We start from the raw sequence: 12,820 nt of genomic DNA on the forward strand, positions 1-12,820 counted from the left end.
TGCCCGGGGCTCTCCGCGATCCCCGCGGCCGCGATCCCCGGCGGGGCGCCGGGACCGAACCCCGACTCCGCGCTCCGCCCCGCGCTGGAATGCTTGCTTTGGGGGTGAACACGCGCGCGGGCTGGCCGGACTCCCGCCCGCCGGAGGGCTCCGTGCCCTTTGGGCCACAGGACCGCGCGGGTCTCCAGCCACGTCCCCGGGGGATGCGGGGGGGGCGCGGATCGGGGTCCCGGACCCCCGTCCGCCCCCTTATGGGGAACCCCTCCCCCGAGGAGCGGATCTCTCCTTTCACCCCCCCCCCTCGCCCCCTGCACTTCGGTTCAGGGACGACCGGAGGGCGCGCAGGAGACGGGCAGGGTCCGGGTGAACCCCAGGTGTCCTGGAATCCCCACGGGTCCTTTGAGTTCCCTCCTGCCGGCGGCGGCGCTGAGACTGGGCTCACCGCCTGGCACCTCCCTGCACCTCAGTTTCCCTCCCGGTGAAATGGAGATGGTGATGATTGCTGCTGAATGCATTGGCCGCCAGGATTGAAGGAGGTGTTGGGCAAGAGGGTTCGGCGATCGCTGCCCGCGGGGTTGACAGTTACTGTCATTTGAGGAGCAGCCTAGCTAGGAGAGGGGGGAGAGGGAGAGAGACAGAGACAGACAGACAGAGACAGACAGACAGACAGACACAGAGAAAACAGAGACAGAGAGAGAGAGAGAGACAGACACAGAGAGAAAACAGAGACACACAGAGAGAGAGAGAGAGAGAGAGAGAGAGAGACAGACAGACAGACAGACAAACAGACAGACACAGAGAGAAAACAGACACAGAGACACTGAGAGACAGAGAGAAGATGGGTCCTAGTTCAATCTCAGCCCCGGGCACTTTTGCATGTGACCTTGGGCAAGCTTAACCTCCAGATGCCTCGGTTGCGTTTTCTGAAATGGTGGCGCTTACCTGGGAGGGTTCAATGAGGTAAAGCACTGGGAAGACTGTAAAGCGTTTTAGAAGACCCAGTGCTGGGTGGGAGTTACTCATCCCACAGCAAAGCCACAAACCTGTTGGGTCTGAAGCACAGTGTTACTTGTGTGAAGCCTTCTTTCCCTTGTGGCTGGTTGATTGATCCTAAGGACGGGATTAAAGGACCCCAGGAACTGTCATCAAAGACTGAGAGTTCCAGATAGAAACTTCCAGAATCTCAGCTCCTGACCAATGGTCTCAATGGAGGAAGCCCCTGGGGATAGTGATTTTTATACAGGAAATAGAATCCAGACATAGGTTGTGATCACAAACACATAGGAATAGGCAATATTTAAAAGGATTTAAAACAAAATGAATTCTGTTCCTCTGGCCAAGAGATGATTTAAATGCCATAATTTTGAAGGTCAGAGATGAGAAAGATCATTTTTTAATAAAGTAATTTGGCACTTTCTGGACATCTCCTGTTATCATAAATCTGAGAGCACTCTCCCCTGCCCAGTGTTGCCCCAACTTCTAATTTCGGACCATAGTCTGAGTAATTCCACAAGTCTAGAATTTGCTTAAAGAATTTTGGCAAGCTGGGTGCTGGTGGCTCATCCCTGTCATCCTAGTTACTCAGGAGGCTGAGTTCTGAGGATCATGGTTTGAAGCCAACCAGAATAGAAGAGTCTGTGAGATTCTTACCTCCAGTTAGCTAGCAAAAAGCTGGAAGTAGAGCCGTGGCTCAAGTGGTAGAGTGCCAGACAAGAAAAAAAGCCCAAGTACAGTATCCAGGCCCTGAGTTCAAGTCCCCCCCAAAACTTGGGCACATCCAAGCCCTTGCTCACAGGCATGGATGTCCATGCTGTAGTCTGAACCAGAAGCAAGGCCAAGTTGACCTTTGCCACTGTGCAGGGGAAGGCATACAGGACAGAATTCGAATATGCCTTGGGATAAGATCACATCTGTAACTCAGAGGTTGCAAATCAATCTTTCCTCCCCCTTAAGCAATTTTTTATTGTCATTATAGGGATGATGTATAGAAGGATTACAGTTATATAACTCGGGTAAAGAGTCATTTTTTTTCTTTTTGAACAATGTCACCCAGTTTTCCCTCCCATCCCCACCCACAAGTTGTATAATTCATTTTTCACATAGTGCCCACCACTGCATTGAGCCTCCGTATCTGTGTTTTCCTCCTTTGTTTAATCCCTGGTACTGTTAATAATCTAGGTATGTTGAGGGAGCTCGCAGGACAAGAGCAGACCCCTCAAAGACATCGACCACATGCTTAATGCTACAAGGTTCCAATCCCAACAGAAGGCTCTAGCCCAAGTCTGGAGCTCATTCTCCTCCTGTGCAAAGGGGAGTTGATGATCATGTACCTCATGGAGGTGTGCAGCCTCGCCTGAAATACACACAGACTGTGGTATTGTTTATATAGAGAAAGTCAGGAGCCAGATGATCAGATATATGTTATATATACTACATATATGCTATACATATAGATGCATATACATATGTGTACATGTATATGTGTATATATATTATAAATGAGTCTTTATATACATGATATTGTAAGTTTGTTCATTTCTCTCTCTCTCTCTTTTTCTTTCTTTCGTTCTTTTCTTTCTTTCTTTTTTGGTCAGTCCTGGGGCTTGAACTCAGGGCCTGAGTGCTGTCCCTCAGCTCTTCAGCTCAAGGCTAGCACTCTACCACTTGAGCCACTTCTGGTTTTCTGGTGGTCAACTGAAGAAGAGTCTCAGGGACTTTCTTGCACTTTCTTGGAGGTAAGAGTTCATGGACTTTCCTACCCAGGCTGGCTTTGAACTGCAATGATCAGATCTCAGCCTCCAGTAGCTAGGATGACAGGCATGGGCCACCGGTACCCGGCAAGTTGTTGGGTCATTTTTGTTGTTGTTTCCTGGTCCTAGGCCTTGAACATGGGCTTGGGCTGTCCTTTTTGTTCAGAGCTAACACGCTACCACTTGTGCCGCAGCTCCACTTCCAGTTTTTGAGTGGTTAATTGAAGATAAGAGTCTGACAGGGTCTTCTCTGCCCATAGCTGGCTTCCAACTGTGATCCTCAGATCTCAGCTTCCTAAGTAACTAGCATTACAGGTATGAGACACTGGTATGTGACCAAGTTTGTTCATTTCTACAATGAATATTAGCTCCTACTGCAAAGGCTCCATAGTTGAGATGCACCCTAGAAATTGATGAATGCAGTCCACTAGTTTTCAATACTCTCCCTGAAAGCTGTTATTAAATCAGCATGCCTTTCCTTAAATTAATGGGTTTTGTTTTAACTTCGTTGGTGTCAGTCCCGGGGCTTGAACTCAAGGCTGTCATTCTCCTACTAAAGCCACAGCTCCACTTCTGGCTCTTTGCTGGTTTATTGGAGATAAGAGTCTAAGGGACTTTGCTGCTGGGCTGACTTTAAACCACAATCCTCAGATCTCAGCCTCCTGAATGGCTAGGATGACAAGCGTGAGCCACCAGAACTCGGCTCAATGAATGATATCTTAACATCAAGGAAATGGAACTCAGTGGCTGGGGAATATTCCAGAGTCAGTGTGCTTGATGAAGGTGGAGCTTGACTATGAAATGAAACCAAGCTCATTTCATTTGTAGGAAAGCAGCAAGGAAAAGGGCATGGGGCACGAAGCCCAAGAAATTAACCTGTTGCTGAGATGTGACAGATTCTGTCTGTTGAGGACACCTTGCTGAGGACCAGACTTGGCCAAGGGCTGTAATGAGCTAGAAGCTGGGCCCTCCAGGAGGGCAGGGGAAGGAGGAAGGGATTAAAAAGTACTAAGCATGGGTTACAGTACTCCTTCCTATTTTTGTTTTGTCAGTCATGGGGCTTGAACTCTGAGCCTGGGCGCTGTCCCTGAGCTCCTCAGCTCAAGGCTGGTGCTCTACCACTTGAGCCACAGCACCACTTCCAGTTTTCTGGTGGTTCATCGGAGATGAGAGTCTCACAGATTTTTCCTGCCCAGGCTGGGCTTTGAACCATGATCCTCAGATCTCAGTCCTCCTCAGTAGCTAGGATTACAGACATGAGCCACCAGTGTCTGGCCAGTGTCTGGCTAAAGTACTCTTTCCCGATAGAAGTGCTAGCTAGTTGTACCAAGGGCTCTTGACTTGGCCATCTGGGAAGAGGTCCTTCAGCCAGTCTAGCCAGTATTGACAAGTTCCACTTGCGCCAATGCTCCCACAGAGCCAGGCCTGGGGGCCTGAAGAGGAGGAGGCAGCTTCTCGGGCAGGCTTGTGGTGGCCAAAAGAATAAATATCCTGGAGAAGGGGCCAAGGCCTGAGAAAAAAGGGAGGTGACTTTGAAGGCTATATGGGCTGGTTTCCCAGGCCCTAGCCTCCGGGGACCTGCCAGCCAGACATAGGGAAGGAGTTCACCTGTTTTTCACCTCTGTCTCTGCAGTGCCCTGACCACGTCTACGTCCCATCCTTAACACCATGGCTCCTGGAGAGAAGATAAAAGCCAAAATCAAGAAGAATCTGCCCGTGAGAGGGCCCCAGGCCCCCACCATCAAAGACCTGATGCACTGGTACTGTATGAACACCAATACTCACGGCTGCCGCCGAATCGTGGTGTCCCGGGGCCGCTTGCGACGTGGATTGTGGATTGTGTTCACGCTCACAGCCGTGGCTCTCATCATCTGGCAGTGTGCCCTCCTCGTGTTCTCTTTCTACACCGTCTCTGTGTCCATCAAAGTCCACTTCCAGAAGCTGGACTTCCCCGCTGTGACCATCTGCAATATCAACCCTTACAAGTAAGAGGGAGTGTCAGGATTTGAGGCTGGGGGCAGGGGGTGAGGGGGGGGGGGGTGGGGGAGCAGGGGGAGGGCATAGCATGTTAAAGCTCAGGCCAGCTGGAAAACATATTGTCTAGAAATTGGAAGCCCTAGGGGCTGGGAAGGTGGCTTAGTGGCAGAATGCTGGCCTAGCATGCATGAAGCCCTGGTTGTAATGCCTCAGTACCACATACACAGAAAAAAACAAAGTTGGTGCTGTGGTTCAAGTGATAGAATGGTAGCCTTGAGCAAAAGAAGCTCAGAGACAGTGCCCAGGCCCTGAGTTCAAGTCCCAGGACAGGTGGTGGCGGGGTGGAGGAGAAGTCATAGCCAGGCCCTGGAAAGCCTATGAGATTCTTATCTCTGGGTAAACACCAAAAAGTTGGGAGCAGAGCTGTGGCTGAAGTGGTAGAGTGCTAGCCTTGAGCAAAAAGGCTCAGGGACAGCACCCAGATTCTGAGTTCAAGCCCCAAGACCAGCAGCAAAGAAAAGAAAATTAAAAGAAAAGAAAAGCCATTTCTAAGTCCTCACCAGTGCTGCGGAACTGCCGTTCCCCTGTCCCGAATTGTACACATTTTTAGTCCATCAGATACATGTGGGGACAGGCCAGCACAGGGAAGGCAGATCTAAGAAGATACATAGACCAGTTTTGCCTAGTGGTTGGGCCAAGAATGAGCTAGAATACTACCTTCCTCCAAAAGCTCACACAGAGCAGATCAAGCCATTCATCTCCACTTTCCACACCCTCACTCTTCCCCAAAAGGGACACCCAGGTGACTTCTAGAAGCATCTCAGCGTCCCTGAACCCTCGTCCAAGCCCCCTCAGCCTTATTAGTTGAGATGATCAGATACAAGCTTGGAACAGATCTTGATGCAGTCCTGCTGTCAATTGTAGGACTTGTTCTAAATGGGCCATCAGTCCTGCAGATTATGGAAAAGCCATCTGGGAGGCAGGCCAGAGTCCACCAGACTCTTGTTCAAGCAGGAGGCAGGGCAGAGAGAAGGGAAGAGTGAGAGAAGATGACCAAGATTATCCCAATGAACTCATTTGTTCACAATCACCAATGAGTTGGTGGCAAAGCTCAAAACTAAAATGATCTAAGGCTCATTCTCTCCCTTCCTTCCTTCCTTCCTTCCTTCCTTCCTTCCTCTCTCTCTCTTTCTCTCTCGCTCCCTCCCTCCCTCCCTTCTTCCTTCCTTCCTTCCTTCCTTTCTTTCTTTCTTTCTTTCTTTCTTTCTTCCTTTTTCAGTGCTGGGAATCAAACCCAGGGCTTTGCGCCTGTTTGGCAAGTGCTCTGCCACTAAGCTATATACCAAGTCCTAGGGCTCACTTTCTTTGGCAGTACTTAGATCAAACTCAGAGCCTCACACATGCTTAGGTGGCTGCGTGGCTGGTGCTTTACCACTTGAGTCATCTACTTCCAGTCCTAGTTTTGGCTGGTTAATGAGAGATGCAGTCTGAAGAACTTTTCTGCCCAGGCTTGCTTCAGAGTATGAGCTTCTAATTCTCAGCATCCTGAGTAACTAGGATTACCTGTGTGAGTCACTGGCACCCAATTTCTAATATTCTTCTACCTGAGAAGTTGTTCTTTTCCTTATTTATCCCTCCTTTCTCCCCTTCCTCCCTTTTCCCTTCCTTCCTTCCTTGCTTCCTTTCTTCCTTCCTTCCTTCCTTCTTTCCTTCTTTCCTTTCTTCCTTCTATTTCTTATCCCATTAGCCATGCTCTCAACATCTTCATTATGTACTGTGTGCTAGCTTCTAGAGCAGAAGCCTAAACAATCGAGTCTTTGCCCTGATAAAGTATGCAGAGTGAACTATTAATACACATAATCACACCACTGTACATAATAATCATGGCTACCTAATTATACATATGCAGGAATACTTGTAGCTGTCTGAGACTTCCCAATAGCCTCATTTTACAAAGCAGCAAACTAGAAAACTGAGACAGACAAAGGTTAAGTGATGTATAGCAGGTCAGTCATGTAGGCCATGCTGGCATGGAGAACGCAAACACTGCTAGTTTAGCCCTGAGATTTGCACCGGGCAGTATGTGATGTTGTCTATGCATAAAGTGTCAGGGGTCGAGATGGGTGCAATTTTCACCAATTCCTTTATGATAGCCCCTGGTTCCTGAGACAATTAAGGTTTCCACCTGAGAGCGGGGAATGGTAGCAAAGAAAAGGGTAACTGTTAGGCTCTAGGGATAAAAAGTGTTAGATAACCTGCTTCCCACCATAGAGCTTCTTGTTCCCAAACGGCCCCACGTTCCTGCTCAAAGGATTCTTCCCATAGTGCCCTGGGTTCCTGCTCAAATGCCTCTTTTTCCCATAATGCTCTGGGTTCCTACTCCAATACTGCTTCTTCCCATAATACCCAGGGTTCCCATTTAAACACTCCTTTTTCCCACAATTCCCTCAGCTTATGCCCAAATACTTCTTCCCATAATGCCCTGAGTTCCTGCTCAAATGTCTCTTTTTCTTAATGCTCTGGGTTCCCATTCAAATGCCTCTTCCCATAATTCCCTGGGTTCCTGCTCAAACACTTCTTCTCAGAATGCCCTGGGTTCAAACTCAACCAATGAGAAGAGCCAGGGGAGGGGCTTACACAGCCATCAAGCCATCAGCACAAAGCCCAGGGGAGGAGCGCTGGGAGGGACACTGGGCTGTAATGGCAGCCCTGGAGAGGACACCAGGGGACTTCTCTCTGGGGCCTTCTCCTGATGTGGAGTCTTGCTGCTTTTCTTCTTGGCTTTCATCTCACTTTCAAATACACTTACTCTGTTTCCAAGAGAAAGAAAAGGAAAGGGAAGGGAGGGGAGGGGAGGGGAGGGGAGGGAAGGGAAGGGAAGGGAGAAGAAAGAGAGGAGGGAGGGAGGGAGCAAAGAAAAGAAGAAAGCTTTAGAAATGATATCCTGATGATTTCTGCAGCGCATTCTATGTTCATGGTTGTCATCAGATGCAGCCCCTCACCCCCCCCCCAGCACAGACTGGAGACCACCCAGGAGGCTGAGCATGTCGGGTAGAGATGGAGCCTAGGCCCTGTGGAGACTCTTGGTTAGCAGTTATTTCCTTGGCTTCATGTGGCTGGTTTATGGGAGGTGCCTAACACTCACTCACCCCGCCAGAAATGCTGGTTGGGGTGAACTCATGAACACACACCCCCAAGAGCAAGCAAGTGGCAGTGGCAGGGGTGAAGCCGCACAGTGTCACGCCAGGGTCACTCATGGGCTTTTCCTGGTGGAGAGGTTTTGCAGGGGGCAAGTAGCAGGCAAGGGCCTTCTAGGTCCCCATTGACCAAGGGAGTGGAGCAGCGACCACATTCTGCCAGAGGGGTCTCCCTTTCCTGACGGCCGCCTTCCCACCCACCCAGGTACAGCGTTGTGCATGACCTCCTGGCCGATTTGGAAGGAGAGACCGAAGCTGCCTTGAAGTCTTTGTACGGCTTTGAAGAGGTGCATCATCGGAAGCGCCGGGAAGCGGGGGACTGGAGCTCAGCCTGGGCAGGCGGCCCACCCAAGTTCCTCAAGCACATCCCTTTGCTCATCTTCAACGAGAATGAGAAGGACAAGGCCAGGGACTTTGTCACCGGCCGCAAGCGGAAGATCAGTGGAAACATCATTCACAAGGCTTCCAACGTCATACACGTCCATGAGTCCAAGAAGGTGGTGGGGTTCCAGCTGGTAAGACTTCCTGCCTAGGTTGGGGGGGGCAAGGGATAGGCTGGAGACAGGGACCCCCAAATCTCTCCTCCTGGGCCATATCTTCTTGTAGACCACTGGGGAAAAAGGCACCTAGTGAAGAGTGATTTGATTGGAAGCAACTAAAATGAATGAAGGCTGGTTTTTTGTTTTTACTAGAACTGGGATTTGAACTCAGGACTCTCACACTTGCTATATTAGCACACCACTTGATCTACATCTCTAGCCCTTTTTGCTTTAGTTATTTTTCAGATAGCATCTTGCATTTCTTCACTGACCTCAGAAAGTGAACCTCCTACTCCAGAGTAGTCTGCGGTTACAGGCATAAGCCAACACACTTGGTCAACTGAGATGCTTTTAAGCATGACAAAATGTCTGGGGTGGTGATCTGTGGCCAAGAGGTTGGAGGGGAGGGGGACTCTCAAAGGACAGAAATTAGGGAAGATCTACTGATCTAGGTATGAGGAAATTATGAAGTCGTTTTAGTTACTGCTACGAGAGAAGCTATTTTCAGTCTTTTTGTTAATGCTTAAGATTCTGATTCTATTTCAGCACTCTCTGGTTCACCACACTGAGGAACTTCATCTCTTCTTTTACAGGGAGGGCAAAGTTTTCTTACCAGACAGTAGGCAAAGAAAGCAAAGCATAGTGGGGTGCAGACAACAGAAAGAGTAGACATATAACAAAAGTCCCAAAGTTTCCCCTATCTATCGATCTGTCTATCTAGTGCCAGTAGTGGGGCTTGAACTTACTCTCCCCTAGCTTTTTCTGCGCAAGTCTAACACACTCACATTTGAGCCACAGTGCCATTTTTGTATTTTTAGTGGTGAATTGGAGATAAGAGTCTCACAGACTTTCCTGCCTGGGCTGACTTTGAACTATAATCTTCAGATCTCAGCCTCCTGAGTAGCTTAGGGTAACATGACCCATCACTGCCCACTAGTGTTTGCCTTTTAGAGGTGCTGTGGCCTAACTTTTTTTTTTTGGGGGGTGAGTTCCAGTCGTGGGGCCTGAACTCTGGGCCTGGACACTGACCCTCAGCGCTTCAGCTCAAGGCTAGCGCTCTACCACTTGAGCCACAGCGCCACTTCCGGCTTTTTTCTTTTTGCTTATGTGGTGCTGAGGAATCGAACCCAGGGCCTCAGGCATGCAAGGCAAGCGCTCTACCACTGAGCCACCTTCCCAGCCCCTGGCCTAACTTCTCATCTCTTTATTTGGCCCTATTTGAGGGGCTCTTTTAGAAAGCAGACATAAGCCAAAAAATGAATTCTATTACTTTTTCTAGGCAGCCTCCATTTTCTTTGAACCTCTCCAAGCCCAGCCCCCTTGCAACATGAGGCTTACTTGAATACCTTTGCCTTGGATTGCTGATGCAGAGGCTTGTGGCTTTGGCCATAAATCCTACAATATGGTTCTTCATCAAAGTCACTTGAAGCATCTAATCTCCCTAGTTTCCTGGATGTTTCTGAGACTCCTCTTGATGGTAAAGTCTATGATTAGACATTGGTCCTCCCAGGAGAGATTTCCTGTCCTGGGTGATGAGATCTTGTGGAAAAGAAGTTTCAGTCCGTTCTGGCCAGAATCCAGATTTCCAGGTTGTTTCTGTAACCAGAAGTAGGAGCAACTCAACAGCCTTAGTCAGCCAAACCCCGGATGTCTGGAGACCCATGTGGAGGCCGGTTTTGCTTTGTGCTGTGGAGGTAGCAGCTGGTAGGCAGAAGTCCTAGGAGTGGGTCACCATGTCCTTCCTCGCACACCAAGGTGACTTCTCGCTCCAGGAGTAAAAGGAAACCCATCCCGGCCCCAGGGTTGATCGTAAGACTCTCGCAGCAAGCACCGATGTCTCCCCCTCCCAGTCCTTCACATTTGGTGGTGACAGGACCTCCGGCTCTAGCCTCGTGTCTCTTCTTATCCATAGTGTTCAAATGACACCTTTGACTGTGCCACCTATACCTTCAGCTCGGGCATCAATGCCATCCAAGAGTGGTACAAGCTCCACTACATGAACATCATGGCGCAGGTGCCTCTGGAGAAGAAAATCAACATGAGCTACTCCGCAGAGGAGCTGCTGGTCACCTGCTTCTTCGATGGCATGTCCTGTGATGGCAGGTCAGAAGGGGAGGGCTGCTCACCCAGCCTTTGCAAACTGCGGGCTGTGACCTCAGGCCCTTTGCACATACAAATGTGCCTTCCCACTGCCTCTGCGCTTGGGAAAACCATGCACATGGGAGCTAGCTCCTTCAATCAGTGAGTGACCTGGTAGCTTTGAATGCATTCAGCTAGACATCACAGTGTGTGTGTGTGTGTGTGTGTGTGTGTGTGTGTGTGTGTGTTCAAGCCCCAACTCAGGGCCCAAGTGCTGTCCGTTAGCTTTTCTTTTCTTTCTTTTTTTAAATTTAACTCAAAGCTGGAACTCTACCACTTGAGCCACACCTCTACTTCTAGCTTTTTAGTGGCTCTTCGGAGATAAATTTTCACAGAATTTCCTGCCCTGGCTGACCTTGAATCTCGATCCTCGGATCTCAGCCTCCAGAATAGCTAGGATTAGTGCCCAGTTTGCAGAGGGCTTTGTATAGAACTGAGTTGCAAACTCAGGTACAGAGAAGGGAAGGAGGAGAAGGAAGGAAAGAGGGAGGGAAGAAGAGCCTAGGTTCACAGCCCTGAGCCCTCATACTCTTCAGACTTTGAGTGACACTCAGATCCCGGAGCCTTGCTGGGCAGTGGGAGGGATGTATCTGAAGTGCTTACCCCATTGTTTATTTTTTTCTTTTGTGCTGCTACCAAGGTTTGAACTCAGGGCCTCACATTTTCTACTGCTTTTTCTGCTCTACCACTTGAGCCATGTCTCTAGTTTGACATTTTTCTGGGTAACTACAGATAAAGTCTCCTGGACTTTGCTACTTGGGCTGGCTTTAAACCATGACTATCAAGGTCTCAGCCTCCTGAGTAGCTAGGATGACAGGCGTGAGCCACCAGCACCCAGCTTTTTGTTCTTTTCAAATTCTAAACCTTCCTCATTTTTCTATATTAGTAGACATATTGTCCCTTGTATAAGTAAAGTACTTGGCATGATGCCCCCCTGTGGGTTGAGTTGTAAAGGCTCCTTCTTGGGGGCTCATTTCAGAGGCCTGGCCATTGAAAAAAATGTTACTGTTCGACAGGCACCCGTGGCTCATGCCTGTAATCCTAACTACTCAGGAGGCTGAGAGCTGAGGATCACGGTTTGAAGCCAGCCTGGGCAGGAGACTCCATAAGACTCATATCTCCAATTAATCACCAAAAAAAGCTGGAAGTGGAGCTGTGGTTTAAAAACAAACAAACTCAAGGAAAGTGCCAAGGCCCTGAGTTCAAGCCCCAGAACCGGTACCGAAGAATAAAAGTTACTGTTCAAGTGTTTGGGGCTGATCTGTGGCCTAAGGAACACTAAGTGGGAATAGATCGCATGGAGAGGGGAGAAAGTGAATCCCAGGACTGGCATCTGCCCAGTGAAGGGGCTGGGTTGTCATCTCCTCCAGAGCAGATGGGAAAGTGAGTCATGCTGGCATCCACCGACCCCAGAGAGAGCCAGTGTGGTGCCCACCCCGACTCCAGACTGCAGCGCAGCCCCAGCGCCCATGCCCAGCCGGCCTCTCACACCGCCTCTTCCTCCACAGGAACTTCACGCTCTTCCATCACCCCATGTACGGGAACTGCTACACCTTCAACAACAGAGAGAACACCACCACCCTCAGCACCTCCATGGGCGGCGGTGAGCATGGTAAGGGGCAGCCTGGGGACCCCAAAGGCCCCCGGAGTCAGCAGAATGATGGGTACCCCAAGCTATCCTTTCTGTCTTTTTCTCTTTCTTTCTTTCTTCTTTCCTTCCTTTCTTTCTTTCTTCCTTCTTTCCTTCCTCCCTCCTTTCCCTCCTCCCTTCTTCCCTCCCTCCTTCCCTCCTTCTCTCTTCTTCCTTTCTTTCTTCTTTCTTCCTTCCTTCCTTCCTTTTTCTTTCTTTCTTCCTGTCTGTCTCTTTCTTCCTTTCTTCCTTCTTTCCTTCCTCCCTCCCTTCCCTCCCTCCTTTCTTCCCTCCCTCTCTCTCCTTCCTTCCTTCCTTTCTTTCTTTCTCTCTCTCTTTTCTTTCTTTCTCTCTCTCTCTCTCTTTCTTTCTTTCTCCTTCCTTCCTTCTTTCCTTTTTTATTGATCATGGGGCTTGAACTCAGGGCCTGGGCACTGTCCTTGAGCTCTTTCATTCAACATGAAAGAGCTCATTCTACCACTTTTTTTGGAGGGGGGTTCAGTTGTGGGGCCTGAACTCTGGGCCTGGGCGCTGTCCCTCAGCTCTTCAGCTCAAGGCGAGTGCTCTACCACTTGAGCCACAGCGCCA

General features: G+C 49.5%; 1 protein-coding gene across 2 annotated transcripts in view; it reads left to right on the forward strand.

The window, feature by feature from the left end:
- The window catches only part of Scnn1g (sodium channel, non voltage gated 1 gamma subunit), a 52,226-nt gene that overhangs the window by 21,207 nt on the left and 18,199 nt on the right, over positions 1-12,820 (forward strand). The window contains exons 1-5 of one of the 2 annotated variants that reach the window (XM_013011771.1): positions 2,701-2,735; positions 4,384-4,735; positions 8,130-8,439; positions 10,376-10,566; positions 12,111-12,214. In XM_013011771.1, coding sequence (XP_012867225.1) covers positions 4,419-4,735; positions 8,130-8,439; positions 10,376-10,566; positions 12,111-12,214 — 922 coding nt within the window. In that variant the 5' untranslated portion in view covers positions 2,701-2,735; positions 4,384-4,418. Of the gene's footprint in view, positions 1-2,700; positions 2,736-4,383; positions 4,736-8,129; positions 8,440-10,375; positions 10,567-12,110; positions 12,215-12,820 lie in introns of those variants that run through there. The other variant, XM_013011770.1, reaches the window with a different exon arrangement.

Source organism: Dipodomys ordii, unplaced genomic scaffold (assembly GCF_000151885.1).
Source record: "Dipodomys ordii isolate 6190 unplaced genomic scaffold, Dord_2.0 Scaffold14, whole genome shotgun sequence".
NCBI lineage: Eukaryota > Metazoa > Chordata > Mammalia > Rodentia > Heteromyidae > Dipodomys > Dipodomys ordii.